Here is a 26501-nt window from a genome sequence, read left to right as displayed (position 1 = left end):
TCATGGGGTATCGAATTCAAAGCTGTATTAACCTCATCCCATGCTGGGCAATTCATGATTTACTGTCTTCAATCTCAGCCTCAAGTGACTTCCATGGAGACTGAACTGCCTCCATCTGGATTTTTTTCTCAAATTTAGGGCAGTGTCACCCATCTACCCTGCCCCATTTTCAGCTGTTCCTAACTTTTCAGATTACCTCTCGTGTGGCATAAAACACTGATACACTGCTTTCCATGGTACCAGAATATAGGGGTGAAAGGGAAGGGTGTAAAGTTTTGTTCTAGTGTAAGCTCATGAATTAGCTTGTACAACTCTGTTGCAAAAGCATGGTGGGCATCAAGAGAGGGTGTGCTAACTCTATACCAAAATAATATTTCAATATAAAATGGGTACATAATTTGGGCATAAATGGTGATACCATAAACAAATTAAGAGAATAAGGAATAATTTTACCTGTCAGATCTTTGGAGAAGGGAGGAATTTATGAAGAACTAAAGAACATTATAAAGCCAAAATGAACAACTTTGATTAGAATAAATTAAAAATGTTTTGCACAAACAAAACCAACAAAAACAAGGTTAAAAGGGAAGTACAAAACTGGGCAATGTTTCTGATAAAGACCTCATTTCTAAAATATATAAAGAACTGTGTCAAATTTATAAGAATACAAGTCATTTCCCAATTGATAAATGGTCAAAGGATATGAACAGTTTTCAGATAATAAAATTAAAGCCATCTATAGTTATATGAAAAAATTCTCTAAATCACTATTGATTAGATAAATGCAAACTAAAACATTTAATATTTATTAATTAATTAAAATTAATTAACATAATACCATGTCATTCTTCTCAGATTGGCTAAGATGACAGGAAAAGATAATGATAAATTATCATTTATAATTAAGGGGATGTGGGAAAACTGGAACACTAATACATTGTTGGTAGAAGTGTGAAATGATCCAATCATTCTGGAACTATGCCCAAACTGTGCATATCCTTTGATCCAGTGATGTCATTAGTGGGTTTGTATCCCAAGGAAATTATAAAGGAGGGAAAAGGACTCACATATGCAAAAATGTTTGTAGCAACTCTTTTTGTGGTAGCAAAGAATTGGAAAATGAATAGATGCATATCAGTTGGGGAATGATGGAGCAAATTATGTTATATGAAGATAATGAAATATTATGGTTCTACAAAAAATGATGAACAAGCTAATTTTAGAAAGGCTTAGAAAGATTTACATGAACTGATGCTGAATGAATCAAGCAGAATCAGAAATGCATTGTACACAACAACAGCAAGAATTGCGATGATCAACTATGAAAGACTTGATTCTTCTCAGTGATTCAGTGATCCAAAGCAATCCCAATAGACTTTGGACAGAAAATGCCATCTGCATACAGAAAAAGAATTCAGGAGACTGAATGTAAATTGGCATATACTATGTTCACTTCTTTTTTCTGTTTTTTAATCTCTTCCATGGTTTTTCCCTTTACTTGGATTTTTCTCTTCCAGCATGATTCATAAAGCAATGTGTATTTAAAATATATAAATTTATTAAAATTTAAAAAGAAAGGATATGTTGAGTGGGTTTTTTAGGGGTTAAGAATTTTGGTGTCCTAGACTCTTGGGCAGCTGAAACCACTATCTCTTGTTCATAATCACTGGTTTAGAGAAGTGTGAGGATAAGAGAAAATGTCTAGTCCTCAACTTTGTCAGTTACTTGACCTGGAGGTGGCTTAAGCCATTTTCCAAGACTATTTTCTAGGCAAAGAAAGTGCCCAGTCTTTCAAACTTTGGATATGAAATGACTTACTATCAATATATTAACTTATAAATTTATTCACATCAGGATTCCTTACCAAAATTTCATCACCATATTGAAGATCTTGAAAACAAACTTAAGCAAATACTGTTGCTGAAAGCTGAAACTATAATTAACTAAGCTGAAACTATAATTAAACAATATATATTATATATATATATAAAATTAAACAATATATATTTTATTAAAATTATAATTAAACAATAGGCTTCTTCTGTCCTGAAATGTACTGGTTCTCAATTAGTTTCAAGAACAATACATTTTAAAGTGCTTTTTTTCACATTCTCATCATTGATTATACTTGATCCTGTAAGGAAAGTAATCTATACCTTGTGGCCAAGATGACGGTGTGGAGGCAGACAACTGCTTGAGCTCCACATTTTCTCTCAGAATTTAATTCATGAAAGGCCTCAGAATTAATGCTTGACCAGGAAAAAACCCACAAATAATTACAAACAGAAGACATCCTAGAAATTTGCCAGAAAAGCCAGGAGCAGCAGAGAAGGTGTAAATACCGGAGGTAAAGAATAAAACCCCAGAAAGCTAGTGTCTCTTGAACCAGCCACCCCCACCCCCACCCGGAGTGACTCAGCCCGTTCTTAGAGCCTCAGAGAGCAAACACAGCACAGCCATTGCTGTCCTGTTAGTTCCTCCCTGCTGTGTCCCGCAGTCTGTAAAGGAAGCCCGGTAACACCATCCAGCCCCATCCTCCCCCTCCCACCCCAGAAAGAGACCAATTGTTTCTCTTGTCAATTTGTTTTCTTCGATTCCAGCTCTGACAAAATGAACAAAAAGGGCTCTAACCATTGACAGCTTCTGTATGGATAGAAAGCAGACTTCAAACCCTAAGGAGACTAAAAGCAGACTGTCTCCAGAGGAATCCCCTAAGGGGGATATGATCTGCTCCTCAATACACAAAACTCTCATAGAGGAAATAAAAAAGGCTCACAAGAGAGATAGAAGAAAAATTGGAAAGGGAAAGGGAAGCTTGGCAAGAGAGTCTGGAGAAATCATCCTACACATTTAAAGACAGAGTGGATAAAGAAATCAAATCATTGAAAATCAAAATTAGTGAACTGGAAAAGGTAAACAACTCCAAGGAAAACAGGATTAGTGAGTTGGAAAAAGAAAACAGCTCTCTAAAAAATAAAATTGATGAAATGGAAAAAAAATTCCATGGAAGATAAAAACTCAATTGGACAATTACAAAAAGATATAAAAAACTCAGTGAAGAAAATACATCATTGAAAATTAGAATCGAACAAGTAGAAATGATTGACTCAAGGAGAAACCAAGAAGTAGTCAAGCAAAATCAGAAAAATGAAACAATTGAAAAGACTATCAAGTACCTTATTGGAAAGACAACAGACCTGGAAAACAGATCCAGGAGACAATGTGAGAATAATTGGACTCCCTGAAAAATGTGAGGAAAAAAAGAGCCCAGACACTATTTTCCAGGAAATTATCAAAGAGAACTGCCCAGACATTTTGGAAATACAGGGTAAAATAGACATTGAAAAAATTCATCATTTACCTACTGAAAGGGACCCTAAAATCAAAAAACCCAGAAATATAGTGGCCAAGTTCAAGAACCATCACACAAAGGAAAAAATATTGGAAGCTGCTAGAAAAAAGGAATTCAGATATGGAGGAGCCACAATAAGGATAACCCAGGATCTAGCAGTGTCCAAATTAAAGGAACAAAGGGCCTGGAAAATGATATTCTGAAAGGCTATGGAACTTGGTATGCAGCCAAGAATAAGTTATCCAGCAAAAATGAGCATCCTTTTCGAGGGAAGAAGATGGACATTTAATGAAATAAATGAATTCCATCTATTCTTGATGAAAAAAACCAGATCTACACAAAATGTTAGATCTTCAAATGCAGAACTCAAGAGATTTCTAAAAAGGTAAAAAAAATCTTGAGAACTATATTTCTGCCATAAAGATATGTAAAGAACACATGTATAATTTGTCCTAGAAACTAGAGGTGGAAAGGAAATTATATCATAAAAAAGGGTAAAGTGGTGGTAGGTACTACATCTCATAAAGAGGCAAAGGTAACCTATTATATCGGAGAGAAAGAAAGGAGGGGGATCAACACAGTGAGTATCAATAGACAAATTCGATTTATGGTGAAACTTCTTCCACTTCATTGAAAAATGGGAGGGGAGGAATAAGCTAAGGGGAAGGGAAGACGGAAATTGTGAGGAAAAGGGTGAAATAGGGGGAGGAACTTTAAGGTGGGGGAGGGATACTAAAAAGGGAGTGCTGTGAAAAACAAGTGGTGCTCACAGGTTTAATATACTGGGTAGGGGGATAAGAAGGAAGGAAAAGAGAAAAGCATAAGTGGGGTTTAACAGGATGGCAAGCAATATAGAATTAGTCATTCTAACCATAAATGTGAATGGGGTAAACTCCCCCATAAAGAGGAAACAGTTAGCAGACTGAATTAAAAACCAGAATCCTACTATATATTGTTTACAGGAAACACACCTGAAAAGGGGTGATATATTCAGAATAAAAGTAAAAGGGTGGAGCAGAATGGTGAAGGCATTGAGGTGAAGCCAAAAAAGCAGGGGAAGCCATCCTCATCTCAGATCAAGCAAGAACAAAAATTGATCTAATTAAAAGAGATAAGGAAGGGCATTATATCCTGCTAAAGGGTAGCATAGATAATGAAGCAGTATCAATATTAAACATATATGCACCAAGTGGTGCAGCATCTAAATTGTTAAAAGAGGAATTGAGAAAGCTGCAAAAAGAAATAGACAGCAAAACTATAATAGTGAGAGATCTCAACCTTGCACTCTCAGAATTAGATAAATCAAACCACAAAATAAATAAGAAAGAAGTCAATAAGATAAATATAATACTAGAAAAGTTTGATATGATAGATCTTTGGTGAAAGCTAAATGGAGACACAAGGGAGTACACTTTCTTCTCAGCAGTTCATGGAACCTAAACAAAAATTGATTATATACTAGGACATAAAAACCTCAAAATCAAATGCAGTAAGGCATAAATAATAAATGCATCCTTTTCAGACCACAATGCAATGAAAATTACATTCAATAAAAAGCCAGGGGAAAATAGACCAAAAAATAATTGGAAACTAATTAATCTCATACCTAAAGAATGCCTGGATGAAACAGCAAATCATAGGCATAATTAATAACTTCACCCAAGAAAATGACAATAATGAGACATCATACCAAAATGTGTGGGATACAGCCAAAGCAGTAATAAGGGGAAGTTTTATATCTCTAGAGGCCTACTTGCATAAAATAGAGAAAGAGGAGGTCAGTGAATTGGGCTTACAACTAAAAATGCTAGAAAAGGAACAAAATAAAAATCCCCAGACAAACACATAACTTGAAATTCTAAAAATAAAAGGAGAGATTAATAAAATTGAAAGTAAAAAAACTGTTGAATTAATTAATAAAACTAAGAGTTGGTTCTATGAAAAAACCAACAAAATAGACAAACCCTTAGTAAATCTGATTAAAAAAAAGGAAAGAGGAAAAGCAAATTGTTAGTCTTAAAAAGGAAAAGGAAGAACTCACCACTAATGAAGAGGAAATTAGAACAATACTTAGGAGCTACTTTGTTCAACTTTATGCCAATACATTCGATAACTTAAATGAAATGGAAGAAAACCTTCAAAAATATAGCTTGCCCAGATTAACAGAGGAAGAAGTAAATAGTCTAAATAGTCCCATTTCAGAAAAAGAAATAGAACAAGCTATTAAGCAACTCCCTAAGAAAAAATCCCCAGGACCAGATGGAATTATATGTGAATTCTACCAAACATTTAAAGAACAACTACCTCCAATGCTATATAAACTATTTGAAAAAATAGAGATTGAAGGAGTCCTACCAAATTCCTTTTATGACACAGACATGGTACTGATACTTAAACCAGGTAAGCTGAAAACAGAGAAAGAAAATTATAGACTAATGTCCCTAATGAATATTGATGCTAAAATCTTAAATAAAATATTAGCAAAAAGACTACAGAAAATCATCCCCAGGAAAATACACTATGATCAAGAGGGATTTATACCAGGAATGCAGGGCTGGTACAACATTAGGAAAACTATTATCATAATCAACTATATCAAAAACCAAATTAACAAAAACCATATGATCATCTCAATAGATGTAGAAAAAGCATTTGATAAAATCCAACATCCATTACTACTAAAATCTCTTGAGAGTATAAGAATAAATGGACTATTTCTTAAAATAATAAGGAGCATATATTTAAAACTGTCAGTAAACATCATATGTGATAGCAATAAACTGGAACCTTTCCCAGTAAAATCAGGAGTGAAACAAGGTTGCCCACTATCACTATTACTATTCAATATTGTAATAGAAACACTAGCCTTGGCAATAACAGCCGAGAAAGAGATTAAAGGAATTAGAGTAGGTAATGAGGAAATCAAACTATCACTCTTTGCAGATGATATGATGGTATACTTAGAGAAACCCAAAGACTCTGCTAAAAAGCTATTAGAAATAATTCAGAACTTTAGCAAAGTTGCAGGATACAAAATAAATCCACATAAATCCTCAGCATTTTTATACATTACCAACACAATCCAACAGCAAGAGATACAAAGAGAAATTCCATTCCAAACAAATGTTGAGAGTATAAAATATTTGGGAATCTATCTACCAAAGCAAAGTCAGGAATTATATGAGCAAAATTACAAAACACTTGCCACAAAAATAAAGTCAGATTAAAATATTTGGAAAGACATTAAGTGCTCTTGGATAGGCCGAGAGAATATAATCAAGATGACAATACTCCCTAAACTAATCTATTCATTTAGTGCTATACCAATCAGACTCCCAAGAAACTATTTTAATGACCTTGAAAAAATAACAACAAAATTCATATGGAAGAACAAAAGAGCGAGAATTTCAAGGGAAGTAATGAAAAAAAAAATTCAAATGAAGGTGGCCTAGCTGTACCTGATCTAGAACTATATTATAAAGCAGCAGTCACCAAAACCATTTGCTATTGGCTAAGAAATAGACTAGTTGATCAGTGGAATAGATTAGGTTCACAGGGCAAGATAGTGAATAAATATAGCAATCTAGTGTTTGAAAAACCCAAAGACCCCAACTTTTGGGATAAGAATTCATTATTTGACAAAAAATGCTAGGAAAACTGGAAATTAGTTTGGCAGAAACTAGGCATGGGCCCACATTTAACACCACATACTTAGATAAGATCAAAATGGATCCCTGATTTAGGCATAAAGAATGAGATCATAAATAGATTAGAGGAACATAGGATAGTTTACCTCTCAGACTTGTGGAGGAGGAAGGAATTTGTGACCAAAGGAGAACTAGAGATCATTATTGATCACAAAATAGAAAATTTTGATTACATCAAATTAAGAAGCTTTTGTACAAACAAAACTAATGCAAACAAGATTAGAAGGGAAGTAACAAATTGGGAAAACATTTTTACAGTTAAAGGTTCTGATAAAGGCTTCATCTCCAAAATATACAGAGAATTGACTCTAATTTATAAGAAATCAAGCCATTCTCCAGTTGATAAATGGTCAAAGGATATGAACAGACAATTTTCAGGTGATGAAATTAAAACTATTTCCACTCATATGAAAGAGTGTTCCAAATCACTATTGATCAGAGAAATGCAAATTAAGACAACTCTGATATACCACTACACACCTGTCAGATTGGCTAAAATGACAGGAACAAATAATGATGAATGTTGGAGGGGATGTGGGAAAACTGGGACACTCATGCATTGTTGGTGGAATTGTGAAAGAATCCAACCATTCTGGAGAGCAATCTGGAATTATGCCCAAAAAGTTATCAAACTGTGCATACCCTTTGATCCAGCAGTACTACTACTGGGCTTATATCCCAAAGAAATATTAAGAAGGGAAAGGGACCTATATGTACCAAAATGTTTGTGGCAGCCCTTTTTGTAGTGGCTAGAAACTGGAAAATGAACAGATGCCCATCAATTGAAGAATGGTTGGGTAAATTATGGTATATGAATGTTATGGAATATTATTGTTCTGTAAGAAATGACCAGCAGGATGAATACAGAGAGGCTTAGAGAGACTTACATCAACTGATGCTGAGTGAAATGAGCAGAACTAGGAGATAATTATACACTTCAACAAACAATACCATATGAGGATGTATTCTGATGGAAGTGGATATCTTCAACATAGAGAAGAGCTAATCCAATTCCAATTGATCAATGATGGACAGAATCAGCTACACCCAGAAAAGGAACACTGGGAAATGAATATAAACTGTTAGCATTTTTTGTTTTTCTCCCCAGATTATTTTTACCTTCCCACTCCAATTCTTCCTTTGCAACAACAACAACAACAACAACAACAAAATTCGGTTCTGCACATATATACCTTGGATATACTATAACATATTTAATATGTATGGGAATGCCTGCCATCTAGGGGAGAGGGTGGAGGGAAGAAGGGGAAAAATTCAGAACAGAAGGGAGTACAAGGGATAATGTTGTGAAAAATTACCTATGCATATGTACTGTCAAAAAATGTTATAATTATAAAATTAATAAAAAAAAATTTTTTTAAAGAAAGTAATCTACAGAAGTCTCCCAGTATACCTTACCCATTTTAGAAACTTTGTTGTTTGATAGATCTTTGCATACCAGGTGAAATTATCAATCATCACTAAAATATAACTTATATTCTTCTTCCAGAAATTTCTTCCAGAAATAGAATACATATATATAAAACTACAAATGTCTTTTCTTATATTTTATATTTATGAAATAAAAATTATATTTTCTCATTTGGAAGCAACAACTGATAATTCTTTTCTTTGATCATGTAAGGCACAAGTCTTGCATTTCTTATAGACATTTGCTACTACTGGGAGCCAAGAAAAGCTGTTTCTTTCCATCTCACATGTACTCATAGGGTGAAATAGCCTACTAGTATTAGTAGCTTTCTTGTACCATTTATGAGATAATGGTGTGATTTAGAAAGAACTCCATTGTACAGTTATAACTTTTTCCACTCTATCCTGAGTAAGGTGTTCTCTAGGGACCTCTAGGTAATTTAGTTTAAATGAATCTCCAAGTATCCCACTTTTACCTTTTAGCTTATATTCCTTCTTGTAGCCCTTTATCCTGCAATTGTTCCCACTGCCAGTCATTAAAGTACAGTTATGACAAAGAATACTGGTTCAATGAAACAAGCTTAAAAACAAGGATAGCATGCTGGTGGAAGTCCCAGATTCTATTTAGGCACCAGATAAAATCTAATTATAGATAAATCTCTTTTGTACATTTCAGAATTGTAAGCTCAGAGTTGAGTGGACTCCAGATGTCATTTTGTCTGACATCACATCTAAATAGGATATTCTCTCTTTTTTAAGTCTATTATTTTTACCATAATTTATGTTGTTCTCAAAGTAGTAAAAATCATCTACCTTCATTTATACCATAAAAATAGTGTACTATTGATGTGGCAAGTCCATTTTGATGGATGAGAATCAGAGTTGATGCCAGGTATCTTTTAGAGGCAATTATATGAAACAAGACATGAGAGAACAATCAAAGGTAATTATTTTCCCCAAAGAAATGCTCTGGCTTAGAGAGAAAACTTTCAGAATTACTGAAATTTCCTGTTTGTTAATGACATTAACAAACTGTGTGTCTCTAGGACATAGCAGTATTAGCAAAGCTCCTCTGATTTCCCACCCTGATGCCATTTCCTTCACTTCATATTCATTCTGATTCTGAACTTTTTATTTCTTGGTAGATGTTATATCACCCTTACACAGTCTCTGCACCTGACCATGAGTGGAGCACCAGCAGGACCTGCGGGCACTGGCAAAACTGAGACTACCAAGGACTTGGGTCGAGCATTGGGTATCATGGTCTATGTGTTTAATTGCTCTGAGCAAATGGACTATAAGGTACATGGTCTTGTTTTCCTATTAGAGGACAAAGAGATTGAAGCAACAATAGACAACTAGCTCGTTTTTCCCCTCTCCCCCTACACCGTAGGCATAGCCCTGGGCTGTAGGAAGGGAACTAGCTTGTCATTTCATGCCTACTTCTTAGGAACTTTTTGTAAGCCTTTAAAAGTATTAAGATTAAAAATATATTGTATTTAATCTTTATAATATAAGAAGGCTGATGGTATGATAAAAAGAGCATTGGACTGAGATTTAGGGCACTTGATTTTAATGTTGTCCCTGCTACTAATTGTGGGCAAGTTATATGACCTTCCTCACATTCAGTTTCCTCATCTATAATATAACAAAGTTTGACTGTATCATCTCTAAAAACGTTCAGTTTCCAAGATTTTATGTTCTAGAATCCAGAATGCCTCCTTAATTGTTCTTAATAGGCCAATGTGAAGATACAGTTTTAAAATCATTATTTTATAGATATAACACATCACTGGTTTTCCAATAAAGCATAAAATTGTTTGGTTCTATAAGATATCTAGTATAAGGTATACTTAGCATACAGAGTATAATGATCACAACAGACAAAAAAATCACTCAAAAAAAAAAAAACTAAAGAGAGAAGTTGTATATTTTGACTGTTTTCTAGGAATTCTATTTATGAAGTTATAAAAACTTAAGGAAGGGGGAAATGAATTTAATTGTAACATCATCTTTAAAGGATTGACCTATGAGATAGTGAAGAGGGTTGCATTATTCGGTTACTTTTGGTTTAAGAATCTTTGGAATTCCTGCTATTATTTGAACTGAAAATTTAGACTTAAAATGCTTCTGTTCCATTAAATGGCATCCTAATCTGGTGACTTTTACTGATTAACATAGTAAAAAGGGATAGCTTATTTGTTTTCTCCATTGCCACATTCTAGAAGAATTTAGACTTCAAAATAAATGTATGTATTAGTTTGTTCAACCATGTGAGGGATTTTTTAGATTTTTTAAGTCTCTGTCCTTGAAAAGTTTTATAATTTAATATGGAATAGGCATACCCAAATGTTGTGATAATGCAAAATAAAATAATAAAAATAGAGACAGGATCTTGTGGAAATGTAGAGTCAGGAGAGCTTGCTTTCTACTAGGATAAAGTTAAGGAAAGGCTACTTAAATTTGGTAAAATATAGAACCACATAGAATGAGTAGGATTTTGGCAGAAAGCAGCATGAGGCTGGGAGCATTCTCTAGGCAGAGTAAAGGGAAAGGAATGGGGAAGGTGAGGATTAGTTAGTAATTCTGTTGGAGATTAACATCTGACATGTTCTGACCCAGCTGGTCTCCTCTTCACCAAAAAAAAAATAATAATAATAATAAAAAATGTTCTTTTCAAGTCATGTTGTTCATGTTAATCCTTATTAATGAAATCACAAACAGTTTTAGAAAGGGCAATGGCATGATTAAAATTAATACTGAATAACTTGGTAATAGTTTATATTAAAAAGGGAAAGAGATGGAATCAGCATTCTTTAAAAACTGATCCAGTAGGTTGTATTGGAGGAAGAAAAGATTCAAGATAAGAAAACCCAAATAGAAGGTTGAATTCAGATACAAATTAAAGCTATGGCATTGGAATGGGAGAGGAGGAAATACTCTGTCTTCATTATAAACAAGATTTTCTTTTTATTGGTTTGCCTCTTTCCAATCTTCACCCCCACCTATCCTAAATTGTTAGATATACCATATCAGAATAATTTTAATATAATTCTGAATTTATCATGTCATATCAAAGTCCAATGGCTTGCCATTGTTGATGGGTATAACCCACTCCCAGATTTGTCATTCAAGGTATTCCACAATCCATTTTGTCTCTTCACTTAGTTCCAAATATATCACAGCACACATCCTGATCTCCTCACTCTTCTCAAAAGTCATGTTGGATTTTTTATTCCAAGCCTTTCTCATGTTTCTCCTCCCCTCCAAAATATCCTTCCAGTCTGTCAGGTTTCCTAAACCTTATTCATCCTTTTCAGTCTAGATCATTTTCTCCATTGAGGTTGACTCTTCTATCCAAGCAATCCTTCCCTTCTCTGCATTTCTATAATACTATAGAATATCACTCATTTGTCTGCTTAAATCTTGGTTTATTGCTCAACTATGTACTATATATTTATCTTATCCCCACTGCATCTCATTTAGTGTTCAGTAGAATACCTTCAATGCCTAGCAGATAATAATTTAATAATGAGAAAAATGAATAACATCCCTTCCACTATCCATAGATTTTTCCAGTCTGGTACCTGAACCAATCAGTAGATGATCATTAGAATAATTATTAGTAATTTAGCCCTTTGGTCCTATGCTACAGACTAGTGTACTGTTCTTCTGGAGACAAAGGATCTACTCAAAACATTTGCTATTTTTTTGGCTTTGACCTCCTTTACCTTCCCTGAGCTTCAACTACCTCATCTGTAAAATGACAGGCTTAGGCTACATAACTCATAGCCCTTTCCATCTATAAAACTATTGATTCATGTCTAGTGGTAGTAGAGAGGTGTGAGAATTGAGGTGAGAATCCCCTCTGGACAACAGGTCCAACATGAAAAAATCCATGAGCCCCAAAAGTCTGAATGGCAGAAAAGGAAAGTTTATTGTTCACTAAGAAGGAGCTCTCTTAGCAGGCAAAACTCATTAGAAGTTTGGCAAGAGATGGATTGACAAGTCATGATTATATGGGATACATCTTGGCCTGGGGCTGGGAGCTGTTGGGGCTAATCAATAAAGAACCATCAGACAGAGATCTCCAATTGAATAAAGTCATTTTTTCAGACTGGGAATTTCCTGAAGGGGATCCAGGACATCCCCAAAAGATCAGTGAAAGTGATTTGACCAAGATCTCCAATTGAATGAAATCACTTAACTTGTTTGGGATGGTTAGGGGGAGGACCTGAGACCCCAAATCTCTCTTTTTTTACAGATTAAAGAGACACAGTTTCACCCCTTACTTAGAAATTGGAAAAACTTAAAATCAAATCATAAAAACATTAGAGCTAGAGGAAACTTCATAGCTCTTGACCACTTCTTGACTAATTGACTTGACTAATTCTCAAATTTTACCTATAAGCATGATGTTCTGTTTCTCTCTAAATTGTGATCATTCTCTGGGAGCAGGATTCTTGGGGAACTTCTGGAGGCAGCCTTGGCTTTAGTTTAAGTAATCCCAAAATGCAGTCAGGAGTTAAAGTCATTTACTGTTTCTTTCCATATCTTATCTCCAGATCCTTTATTTTCTCCTTCAAGTTTTGTCTCCTTCACTTAGAGCTCAACTAGCTTTAATAGAGGCCTCTCTCTCTCTTTGGTTCCCAAGAGCTCTTGTCAGAATGTCTCCAGACAGTGTCAGTCTCTAGCTATCCAAAGACTCCAGCCAGCATGAAGGTAGACATGGGAATGAAATCTTGACTCTGCCTCCAAGACTGTGGGATTGTGGGTTTCCCAGAATTCAATCCTAGTTGTGAATCTCCTGGAAGTCCACGAGCAGGCTTTTCCTTTAGACTTGTGAATCTCATGTGTGGACCAATGAGCTAACTCCTTTAAAGGTGTAAACTCCTCTAAAGGTTTGAACTCCTTTAAAGGTGTGAACGAAGTGAATAAGTACCTTGTAAGAATCCTAACATCTCCCCTTTTCTTTTGATTTAGAACATAGGGTGGTCATGACCTTGAAACAGATATACATAAATCCATCAATATGGGAGGTATTACATATAATTACATAAATTACATAAACACATAGTAACATAACAGAGGCTAGAAGTGATGTAACAACTAACAAGAATCAACATGAGGAATTTATACATGTCCCTAAGTCCTAGAAATAGTCCAAAAGGAATTCATTGTCCATTAGTTCATGTGCCAGGAATCCAATGATTCCTAGAAGCTTTGAAGTCCTGCAATAGTCTCATCAACAATTTTTCATCTCAAGGAATCCAGTGATCCCTGCTGGTTTTCAAGTCCTTTAACAGTCTTATCTTATATTAGGGAATACAATGATTCCTGCAGATTTTGTTCTTATGGTCTTCTCCTTTGTTTCCAAATTTTTCTCTTTTTCTGTCTCTCTCTAGGTGCTTGTTGCCATCCATCTGTTTCTTTCTCCATCTGTTTCCTTCTATATCTGTTTCCTTCTGTCTATAAAAATACAAGCAAACTCTCTGCCAGGCAGTTAACCTATCTAATTTCCTTCTATTTACCACTTTCTAAATCTCATCTCATTATCTGGCAATTACATTGGAGCTGTTTGCACTGGACACTGCCCTGTTGGTTTAAAAGGTCTGTATTCTCCCCAAATATAATCCATTTCTACTATCTGATTGCTTTTCTGTTGGCTGATCAGGTAATCCCTTTGTGTCAAGTGATTACTTTTCTGCTAGTTGATCACATCAGAGTCCTGACCTTCTAAAGATTCTTTGGGTGTAACCTCAGCTGCCACCATGCCCTACCTATCTTTTGATTGAGTTCTTGGAGCTAGGCCCCACCTCTCATTTCTCTGGGTCAGTCTACATTCTGAAGCCCAGTGAAAGCCCTTGTGGCATTTCAGATATGGAGTTTTAGGTCTTTTCTCAGCCTGTCTTCTCACTCTATCTCCATATCTACATTGGGCTCTCAGATGTCCAACTTTTCCACATTGAAAACATCAATAAGTTTCTCTAGAAGTCCTTTGCCAATAGGGACCCTGTTTTTCCATGTTCATCATTGTCTGGGTATAATAAGCATTTATGCCCACTGTAGCACAGTGTCTTATGATCTCTTCTAAAGGAGAATCTTTGTGAAGTAGTCCCTATATAATTCTCTTACAAACCTTATTGGCATTTTCCATAGCCAAATGTCTGGTCATTATTTCTGTAGCTGCATTGTCTCCAGTAGTTCTTGTGACAGCAGTTTGCAGACGTCCCACAAAATCCACAAAAGGTGGATTTTGCTCTATTTTTGTGAAAGCTTCCCCTCGATCTTTCTGTCCAGGGAGAGAACCCCAAGCTTTTATTGCAGTCTTAGAAATTTGCTCATATACTGTTATGGGATAATAAATCTGTTCTGAATTCACCTGCTAGTTGGTCAAAAGTGAATTGTGTGTTAACTCTTGTTTCCCTATTGCACCTGACTTGAATCCCACTAATTCACAATACTCCAAAAGCCACAACAAGTTTTGTCCAGGTTTTAAACATGTCCTTGCTATGGATTTCCAGTCATTCGGGGTTAGGATTTCATAACCCAAATTACCTAGTAACATTTTAACATAAGATGATGTAGCTCCATAAAGAGTGCAACCTTTTTTTCAAATTTTTAATTTTATCCAAATCAAAAGAAGTGTATCTTCTCCTTTTTTGACCTGAAGAGTCAAGCTCTTCAATCACAAGGTATGCATCTATAAAATCACTTACATCCTGTCCTTCTCTCTTAGCCTTAACCAATGCTTTTTTCTAATCTTGTCATAGGCTGCTTAACAGGCAATTCTTTTTATTTTACTGCCTTGAGGGCGGTAACTCAAGTTATTGGAAATGATCTAATTTCTCCTGCTGTGAATTCTTATCTGATTCTTCCTCCTCTTCTCCTAATTTGGTTTACACCTCCCCCTCTTGCTCCCTCTTCTTTTTCCTTATTCTATAACTTATATAATTTCCTAAAGCCAATTGAATTAAATTGTATGCATTAAGTGTGTCTTTGGAAATTGAGGCAGGTCCATTTTTGTTGTAGTATTGACAAAATTCCTCTCCTATTAATTTTTATTCTTCTAGATCCAATTCTTTTTCCATAGAAAAACAAGGACATATGAACTGCACAGTTTTTAAAAGTTCAGTGATCTCCTCCAAAATTATAATCAATCCTTGGCTTCTCATAACCTTGACAATGCTCTCTAAACATTTTCCTTGAACAGAAACAGAAGGCTGTTTTCTAAAAATTTGCCCCATTTCGCTGAAATTCTCCTTTAGCTCTTGAACAAAGTTACCTTGTTACTCACCTTTATTTCTGGGTCAGAAAGACTTTTCAACTGAAATCTGGATCTGAGTCTTTTCCACTGGAATCAGGATCCTGTCTGCCCCATGTTGGGCACCAAAATATGATGTTCTGTTTCTCTCTAAATCATGATCGTTCTCTGGGAGCAGGATTCTTGAGGAGCTTCTGGAGGCAGCCTTGGCTTTAGTTCAGTAACCCCAAAATGCATCCAGGAGTTAAAGTCACTTACTCTCTTTCCAAATCTTATCTCCAGATACTTTATTTTCTCCTTCAAATCTTGTCTCCTTCACTTGGGGCTCAGCTAGCTTTAATAGAGGCCTCTCTCTCTCTTTGGTTCCCAAGAGCTCTTGTCAGAATGTCTCCAGACAGCTTCAGTCTCTAGCTCCCTCTGAATCCAAAGCCTCCAGCCAGCATGAAGGTAGACATGGGAATGAAATCTTGACTCTGCCTCCAAAAGTGTGGGTTTCCCAGAATTCAATCCTAGCTGTGAATCTCCTGGAAGTCCATGAACAGGCTTTTCCTTTACACTTGTGAATCTCTTGTGTGGACCAATGAGCCAATAACTCCTTTAAAGATGTAAATTCCTCTAAAGGTTTGAACTCCTTTAAAGGTGTGAATGAAGTGCATAAATATCTTGTAAGAATCCTAACACATGAGGAAATTTAAATCCCTAAAGGAACACTAAATTCTTTGTTTAAATACACTTTATATTTATGGTTATCTCCTCCTTTATCTCTCTTTCATTTAAGATGGCCTTAGTTGCTCTGCACATTCTGTATCCCTCCTTAAATTCTCTCTTTACTTGCTTTATATTGTCTTCCTCCAGCTTCTCTAAAGGAAAGCATAGAGCTATGCATATCTTTAAAAAATATAAACAAACTTTTTCCTCAGAGTGTGACATGAGATTAAATGGAAAGAATTTTGCCTGAGCCACAAAGAAATCATCTTTTGTTTATTTGGGGGAATTTCTGAATTTACAGGACTAACAATAATTCTGTTCTAGTGACATTTTAAGAGGACTTGAAGAAAAGATTTTGTTTGATCCTGAAACTTCTGTGTTGCAATTGTATCAAAATTGCAATGCTCATGAAATTTTATTACAGGTTCTTGACAGTTTGCATGATAACAAAAGAGTACATAAGTATTAAGAATTATCCATTTATTAAAAGAAATAATTCTATTGATAATTTAATCTTTTTATATTGCTTTGCAGTCGTGTGGCAATATCTACAAAGGCCTTTCTCAGACTGGTGCCTGGGGCTGTTTTGATGAATTTAACAGAATTTCTGTAGAGGTCCTTTCTGTGGTGGCAGTACAGGTATGGAGTCAAAAGCTAAGAAGTCTCATTCTTTGTTCCAAAATTTTTAGCCTTACACCAATAAAAACTTCAATTTCATGTCCTTTCTTTATCTTGAAAGCTTTTTACCCTTCAATTCAATTCAATTGGACAAGTATAGTTAAGTGCCTATTTTGTGCTAGATCCAAAAATGAGAGAGTGATGAAGTGCAAATGATGAGATTAGTGGTAGTTGTGAAAAGGTATGAGAATTGGGGTGGGAAATCCCCTCTGATCTGAGGTGCAAGTCCTATGCAAAAGAATTCGCAAACCTGAAATCTGTGGGGCAAAAAGGGATTTATTGGCACTGAGAAGCAAACTTTGCTAGGAATACAGGCTTCTTAATCAAAAGGTCCTGTTAGGAAGACAGCAAAGGTTAATACTGAGAAGACAATATCTTCACCAGTGGGCATGGTCTATTAAGATGTCTACAAAAAATATCTGGACCTGTAGCAAATATATTGGGGCTTGCTTTTATTTTTGGCCCAGAGATGGGGGCCAACTCCTGAAAGACTGATTTTCAATTCAGTTTAAAATTGAATGAGACTATTTAACTAGGAGTTTAAGCCACTGAGAGTTGTTTGTGGCAATTCAATGGAGAGTGATTGACCAAGATCTCCAATTGAGATTGACAGGCTTTTCCCAGGGTCTGAGAGTTCCCCCAAAGGGGATCCAGTCCCCCAAAAGATCTCAGTTTATGTCAAGAGTAAATAATCAGTATCAAGATAAGTAAATATGGAAAAGTGTGCTAATAACTTAAAGCATGAGGAGAGATTTCCCAAAAGAAGTGTCATGTGATCTGAAAATTAATTGGTGGTAGTAGCAGTGAGTCGAGAGAACATTCTGGGCTTAAAGGAGCAGTTGGTATACAATCAAAAAGACAAAAGAGGAAATATCTTTTAGGAAGAACAGCAAGTAGATCCATTTGGATAAAATAGAGAGTGAAGAAAAGAAAGTTATAGGAAATAAATCTTGAAAGACAGATAGGATCTAAATGATGAAGGTTTTAAGTGGCAAACTTTTAATATCTGTATTTAATCCCAAAAACTATTGGCATTTCTTGGCAAGGGAGATAACATGCTCAGATCTGTACTTTAGGAATATCAGTTTGGAAGCTAAGTGGATTGACTAGGGGAGGGAATGAAAACAATGGAAACAATTAGACCACAATTGCAGGTTTCTAGGTAAGAAGTGATGTGATCTGGATTGTATGTGAAGCATACTTGCTTTAAAAATTCATTTGATTGACATCTATATAGCACTTTACAATTTAAGATACATTTTCTTCATAATATTGATGAGGTTCAGTGCAGGGCAGGGAGTTGTGGGAACCTCCTTCTGGTCAGCACATGTTCTTCATAAATGAATTTACAAACCCGAAAAGTTAAATTGGCAAAAGAACTTTATTATTAGAACTGAGAAATCAGCTTTTGCAGGCTGACTTTTAGTGGCAAGGTCCCGATAGAGAAGTAAAGATCTAGCAGAGAAATCCCAACAGAGAGGTAAATAAGATCCTATTAGAGATAAAGAGGGAGTGACACTGAAAAGAGAAGGTCTTTTCAGCAGGCAGAGAGTCACAGCTATGCCAAGGAGAGAGAGTTTCCTGCTTTTGACCCTCTGCAAAGAATTGAGCTGAAGGATGCTTGTTATATGGGTAGTTCTTGGTGGAGGCTGGGAGCAGTTTGAGTTAGAATCAGAATAGAAAATCTTTGAATTGAATGTCTCTGGACTAATTTCCAACTCAATGGAGTTGGATAGAAATCTCAATCTTCAGTTGTGGCTAAATAAGAGTGGACCTGAACTCAACTAATCCCACCCAGGTAACAGAATGAAACCACTTTATCTTGATTCCCTGGGGTGGGTCTCTCTGGGGAGAGCTTCTCTGAAGGAGTTTCCCAAGCTTTCCCCTTACTCAACCCCATTTTTAGAATTATTATCCCCATTTGAGAAAATTGTAGTATAGAGAGATGGTTACTTCCCAGCCACCATATAGCTAATAAAAATCACTAATAAAAATTAAAGCCAGAATTTAAACCTAGGTTTCTTAAATTTAACTTCAAAAAGCATTTATTAAGTATGTTCTGTGTGCAGATGATACATGTTTTTCTATGACCTTTTTTCTTTGTGTTATCATATACATTATATGTATTGTTATTTTTTGGTTCTGCTCAACAAACATTTATAAAGCATCTAAAGATTATAGGGAAGATGCAAAGTTTAAATCAGATGTAGACACTTCCTTCTATTGAAGGACACATACACACACAAACACACAACAATCTTGGAATACAAAGTAATTTATGATAAATATTTCTGGGATGTGTCCTATGTATGGTTTAGAAAAAAAAAATTTAATTTCTGAGATAGAAGGTAGAGAGAAATTAGAAAAAACAAGTATTAGTAGAAATGGCATTAGAATCAGGCCTTACGGGATTAAGTGAATTTCTATAGTCTTAATGAGAGATGATGGGGGACAATGGAAAATGTATGGAGTTTAACTTCAGGAAACAGATTTAAGTCCCTTTGTGTCACTTAATAGCCACATAACCTTAGGCAAATTGCTAATTGAGTTTTGGCTTCCTGATGTATAAAATGGGAATAATAATACTCAAATTATCTAATTTAAAGCTCTGTATTGAGGGTGAAAAGAAATAACACTGACAACTCAAAATCAAAAAAAAAAAAAAAAAAGATTTTAAATTTGCTTTCTTTATACAATTCCTGTGAAGTAAATGGTATAAATAAATAGCACTTAATAGGGCAATCAGTATACAGTTTTAGACTTGACTTCAGGAAGAACTGAGTTCAAATTCAGCCTCAGTCACTAACTTGTGAGATCCCAAGCAAGTCACTTAACCAACATTTGTTTCCATCTCTTCATCTGTAAAATGGGGATATTAATAGCACCAGTCCTCCCTAAACTGGTGTCAGAATAAAATGAGATAATATTTATAAGGCATTTTATAAACCATAAAGTGCTATGTAAATCTTGGTTATTATTAGTAATAGTATTACAAGTATTATTATCATATTTCCTATTTTGAAGATGAGAAAATAGGTTATTTAATATGGAATAATAGGCCTATGATCACAAAGCAACTCGAAATAGGATTTAAATTTGAGTATTCTGGCTCTAAACTCTCTCAGCACTCTATTATACTACATTGCCTTTGTAATAACTCATATCACTTGTGCTTTTAAACCTTTAAGTGCTATCTAAATGTCAGTAATTAGCATTATGATAAGGTATTATTTTTCAAAGGCTTATCCCAGCATCCTTCTATGAACAGCTCAAATACATCATATACAATTAAAACCTCAATGGATATGGAGCAGATTCTATGTCATCACAAAGTTAAACATTTACAAGTACAACCCCTTAAATGAAAGTGAATGGGTGGTTCTGATGTAAAAGGCTTGTGACAATAACTTGCTCTAATACAGGATATTAACTCTTGTAAACTAAATGGCTTTCAAATCTCATATGTCATATGTTTGGTTTAAAGTTGGGGTACTAAGATTATAAAAATGAAAGATGATTCAAAAAACTTTTAAGGAATAATTTATTTTCAGCTGCACATGCCATTATTGTAATGTATGTGCTTAGAATACAGAGACAATTTGCAAATTTTAAAACTGGTAAATATTTGCAATGGTAGCATTTTTTTATTTCTAATATGACTGACCTCTTATCTGTAGTTTTTCTCTTTTATCCCAATGAAAATATGCTGCAATAAATAATTTCCTCATTTCAATATTCAATTAACAGGCATTTATTAATTCCCTACCATATGCAAGTCCCTGAATACAAAGACAAAAATTAAACAACCTTTGCTGTCAATGAGCATACTGTTGGTGGAAACAAGTGTATATATAAGTAAATTCAATAAATATGTAAAAATAAATACAAGATAAGGTTGTAGAAGGGAACAATAACAACTGGGAAAGTTATATGAAAGAATTCATGTAAAAAATGGGACAACCTCTACTAGCCTAAGCTCTTTATAATTATATATTCCATTTAAATTAAGAGTTTTTTGAGTTTAAAATCATTAGTGTTGACCTCAAGGCTCAAGTGCCTAATACTACTACACTGTGTACAGTTTGTGTGCTCAGAAATTTAAATGAGCTTCACAAGAAGCAAAGGATTCTAAAAGGTGTAGATGAAAAAGGAGCTCATTTTCAGTATAGAAGACAACTCTTGCAAAGATACATAGAATAATAATAACTAGCACTTATATAGCATTCTATAAATTATTTTGTAAATATTGCATCATTTTCATCCTCTCAATAACCCCTGGGGGGAAGGCTTATTATATATGCTATTATAATCTCTATTTTATAGATGAGGAAACTGAGAAGTGAAAGGTTAAGTGACTTGCCAAGGATTACACAGCTAGCAAGTGTCAAAGGCAAGCTGGAAAATCAAGACTTTTTTGACTCTCTACCCATTACTCCATTCACTGCACCATATAAAATATTATACAATGAGAGATAGCAAGTGTTATAGATTAGATAAGTCTGAATATGGAGTATGTGAAGGGAAATATTTTATAATAAATTCTATAAAGGAATGACAGAAATTTGCTTCATAGGACGGGCAGTCGGCTATAGTCCCAATAAATAGCAGTTAGGTTTCACAGACCACTGTGCTAATTGTCCTCTCATTATCTAGAAACATTTTTTTAAAACCTGAATATCCACAGACACAAATATCCAGAAACAGATGGAGGACCAGGGTAAATACTCATTAGGATATAATTGTTACATATAATCTGATTGGAAACAGCTTTTTAAAATACCCAATACACAGAAAAATCTCAAACTACATATTTTTTCACAACAAAAACATTTTCAAAAGACGAAGGCAAAAACTATTATTCTTGGAGTCCCTTTCAGATAATTGGCATCAATACAGTTAATTAAAACTTCCTATTTTCACATAAAAAGAATCTGAAAAGTTCTTGAAAACATCAGTTAAACTTTTTGAAATAACCCTTTCAAACTATATATCACATTTCTGATCATATTTTTTAAACAAGAAAACCATTATGTATCTAAAGAATTAACATCTCATAAGAGCAGCCTGTCTCTTTAAGTCACCGTTTGCTTTCTTCAGCAAGAGGAACCCAACAGCTGCAGCACCTTTCTACTGCTGCTCTGCTGTTTCCTCCCCCCCCCCTTCAAAAACACATCCCATCTCACAACAGTCTCTCTGTGACTACTCTTTCCAACCAGTTCCTTCTTTTTCCCACTGATTTTTTTTTTAATCATTTGCTCCTATTACTCAATCCTTCTTAAATTAACTTCATTCTCCTATCCCATCTCTCTCTGTCTCTTTCTCCTCCCAATGTCTACTTGCTCAAGCCTTCTCTGACATACTTTAAACACTCCCAAATCAATAACCCTTATGACTAGACACTCCATTTAAACTATTAATTGCTTTTATAAATCAATCTCTCTTTTCCCTTGTCTTTAAATCACCTTTTTTTAAACTTTAAACTTGAAGGTTCACAATTAATTTTGAACCAAATTTCATAAAATTTATAATATAGTTTACAAATACCCAATACTTTTAAAAAGCAATATATCATTTAAGTAGGGAGATGTAAACACAACCTTCCCTAAGGTAAGCTACTGGCATTTTGTTTAATAGCCTATATTTTTCATTTGAAGTCCAACCAAATAATAATAAAAAAGTTTTCCTCTTCAGTTGTAAAGACCATAATATTCAAACAATATTTAAGATTTTATACTCAGAATAAATCTAACATGTACAAGGCAACAGTAAAATTATTTCCCCCAATTTCAAAATTATAGTACCTCTTTAAAATATTATAAGTTCCCAAAATTCTTCATCAAATGTTGCAAACAATTACCCAGTTTAGCCTTCTTAAACTTTCTGTTCTCTAATTCCATGAAAGCAAACTTGCTAATAATGATTTTTCTTTCTTCTCCTATGACAATTATTAGAAACATGCCTAGTTTTCCCACAACAGATCAGAGAGCCACTGTGTTCAGCTATTTACTCTCTTACTCTATTTTTATTCCTCCCTTCCAAAATATGCAGTTTCTTATTTCCAATCTTAACACACATACCAATTTAAAGTTATTTTAAAATTAACCAATACTTTAGTTTGTGAAATTTCCTAAAATCTACCTAGATGTTCCATTCAAACTTCTTTTCTTTAGTAAGCCAGGAAAGAGTTAAGCACTAATCCTTGCTTTACCTTGAATTTTTTTTTTCCCCTCTGGCAGGATTCCACAAGCCTGAGTTATTGGTAACTTGTTTACAGGAGTGATAGCCACTGTTCTTCTATTTTCTTAAAAGTTTCCAAACTTTTAATTTATGTTTTTATTTTTCCCCTTCTCAACCCCACTTCCTGAAAAGCCTCTGCCAGAGGCAGAGAGAAAGAAAGGGAAAAAAAAGATTTTCTTTTCTTGAGAAATCCAAAACTAGGTTCCAAATTACATTACCAAAACATTCTGAGCCACTCTAAAAGAATTACTACTCTGAATGAATCCTAATTCTCACAATTCAGCTTGATATTTTTCTAAGCCTGTAAACACAGAGGCTGAATTCTTTTCTCTTATGAGCTTGCTAACTTTTAACATAGAACAATTTGCAAAGCAGACATACACATATAGACACACGCAAAACTCTATTTTCAGCTTTTACATACAGATTAAAGTCTGACATACCCAAATAGTGCTGGGATATACATCTCAGTTTCTTCCCTTTTATATCTGGGAAGTTCATCCTAGTCTTGAATTCCTTAGCTAACGACCTGATACGAATTCTTGGACTGCTTCTATCCCATTTTACCGCCCTTGGACCCAGTCCAGGTGTTGGCGGATGCCCTTTGTTACCCTCCTGCACTGCAGCCACCAGAGAGCCTTCCTCAGGAAAGTCCTTTATCATTGGGGTCAACAGCAGCCCACACCAAAAACAAATTTAGGAGGGCTAATCCCTCAGGGTCTCTCTCAACCCAGCCAATGTTCCCCCAGACCCCTAAGAGCATTATCTTGAGTTTACACGTGTACATATCTTTCAGGCTGCAATGTTGGCCATCAGGACTCTACTTCCTTCAATCTTCAATTCTGCTTTCCATTGAGTATTCCTGCCTTGGCTCGTTGTCTAAGAGGGGAGACCATGGAGAAAACTACTCCGTGGGTGCCTATCGCTGTCTGGGGTGCACATAGCCATCTCCCTCAAAGACCCCATCCTGGACAAGCCCCCAACTGTGAGGGATGTAGAAGACCCTTAACCAAAATGACTACTTAGAGATCATTCAAAATAAAAAGCAGAAAGTTTTTTTATTAATAAATTCTCATGAGAATGAACAAGTCCAACATGAGGAGGGAAAGAGAGAAAGCTCACAGTAGAAGAGCTAAAGAAGTAGTAAACATATACAGATTTTATAGTTTCTATTACAAAGGATTACATCATAAATTGGGGAGCATTAAGAAATAGGTACCAAAAGCAGATTAGAATGAAAGTTTTCAGTTTCCCTGATTCTGAGAGGAATCATACATCAGACCTTCAAACTTCTAATTACTGAGCTGATGACATTTAATAATTTAAATATTGATAACACTGAACAAGGATAAACATCATCATCTCTGGTTAAGTAAATGTATCTAAAGTTAAGTAAATATTGACTAGAACATACCATACTTATATAGGTCACAAAGACATAGAAATAATAATAAATAAAAAAATACAGAAAAAGAATTTAAACATTCCTGTAAGTTCTTCACCTTATCTCTCCATTCCACACAAGAAGGGACAATTTCTCCTGACAGAATGGTATCTGATCAATTTATACATTATGCTGATTAAAACGTGCTGATTTTTTTTTTCAGGTGAAAAGTATCCAAGATGCAATCAGGGATAAAAAACTATATTTCAACTTCCTTGGGGAGGAGATTAAACTTAATCCCTCAGTGGGAATCTTCATCACCATGAACCCCGGCTATGCTGGTCGTACAGAGCTTCCAGAGAATCTCAAAGCTCTCTTCAGGTACAATTCATAATTTTTTAAGGTACAGTTATATTTTATAGTCTCTTCATCTTTGAAGAGAAGCATGTATGATATACTATCATGATTATGTTAATCTACTTTAACTCTTACTGAAAAAGTTCCATGGTTTCTCAATTGCTTCAAACTCTGAACTCCACTTTTTTTTGCCCTGAATTCTACCCTTATATACAAGATCCACTGCAATATAGTTCTGACTGAACTTTTCAGCCTCATTTCCTACTATTCTGCTTTATTCCATTTATATTGTCCTATTTGTCCTTCCCTGAATACAACCTATTTTGTCATTTCCACATCTTTGCTTATATGGAGCAATGTTCTTTCTTATAAAATGATTCCACAGGTCCAATTCCTGACAATCCTTCAAAGCCTGCTTCATAAAGTGTTCTAAGATTATTCCAGTAGGAAGAAATCTTTTATTCCTTTTAAATATCATAACACTTTCCACTCTTTTATTCTACTATTGAGTTCTTTGCTATTTTATAGTTATCTGTACTTATATTTTATATTTATATCTTAACTATTATGACATAAGGCCCAGGAATGCTAGAACTATACCATATTCTCTCACTTTTTACATGGCCTCCCAGTTCTTACTAAACATCAAGCATAGGAACTATAGAAATGAAGACTAGGCCTTCAAGGAGTTTAAATAACTTTATTGTAACTTTAAAAAAAAACTTTAAAAGCTATAAAATGAAGTTCAAAGGTCCATGTAGGCTCAGAGATTCTAATAAAGAGGGATTAATTTTAGCAGTAAAAGTCAATTAAGGTATAATGAAGACATGGCATCTGAGTTGGGTCCTAAAAAGTGAAAGGATGCCAACAGTTAGAAAAAGAAAAAGGGCACAAATCTTTTCCAGGAATGAGGAACAGTGTGCACAAAATCACAGAAATGGAAAAGGGAGAAGAAAACTGAGAAAATGAAAGCAGCCCAGTTTTTGTTGTTGTTTGATTATGAAGAGCCTTAAGTATCAGGCAAAGGAGCTGGTATAATTGAGCACTTAGTAAATATTTCTTAAGTTAATGAGTGAATAATTGAATAGGATCCTTCTAAAAATACGAAGAAATAAGACCTAGATTTTTCTGCTAAAAACTATCATTCAGTGTAGAAGCATAGTGTGGAAGTAACTGGCTTCTTGAAGGTTAAGCCAAGCAAAAACATAAGTAAGAAACACTAAGTAGAAGTTTAGGGTTAATAAGTTCTGAGAAATTCATCAATGGTTTATCTAAGTTCATCAGTTTAGAGAGCTGACTTGTACATTAGGTTTAATGAGTTGTTAAGAATCACATAAATAGTATGTTAAGTCTTCCTGGCTCTGAAGTCAGGTCTTTCTCTAC

At 34.8% G+C, this 26501-nt stretch overlaps 1 protein-coding gene across 1 annotated transcript in view; it reads left to right on the top strand.

Moving 5' to 3' along the window:
- The window catches only part of DNAH9 (dynein axonemal heavy chain 9), a 572299-nt gene that overhangs the window by 224036 nt on the left and 321762 nt on the right, over positions 1-26501 (top strand). Inside the window, exons 27-29 of the mRNA XM_074264740.1 lie at positions 9636-9792; positions 16997-17101; positions 24985-25142. Of these exons, the coding sequence (XP_074120841.1) occupies positions 9636-9792; positions 16997-17101; positions 24985-25142 (420 nt within the window). The remainder of the gene's footprint in view (positions 1-9635; positions 9793-16996; positions 17102-24984; positions 25143-26501) is intronic.

Source organism: Sminthopsis crassicaudata, chromosome 4 (assembly GCF_048593235.1).
Source record: "Sminthopsis crassicaudata isolate SCR6 chromosome 4, ASM4859323v1, whole genome shotgun sequence".
Taxonomy (NCBI): domain Eukaryota; kingdom Metazoa; phylum Chordata; class Mammalia; order Dasyuromorphia; family Dasyuridae; genus Sminthopsis; species Sminthopsis crassicaudata.
Note: the sequence above shows the minus strand (reverse complement) of the source record. Positions and strands in the feature narration are given on the sequence as shown.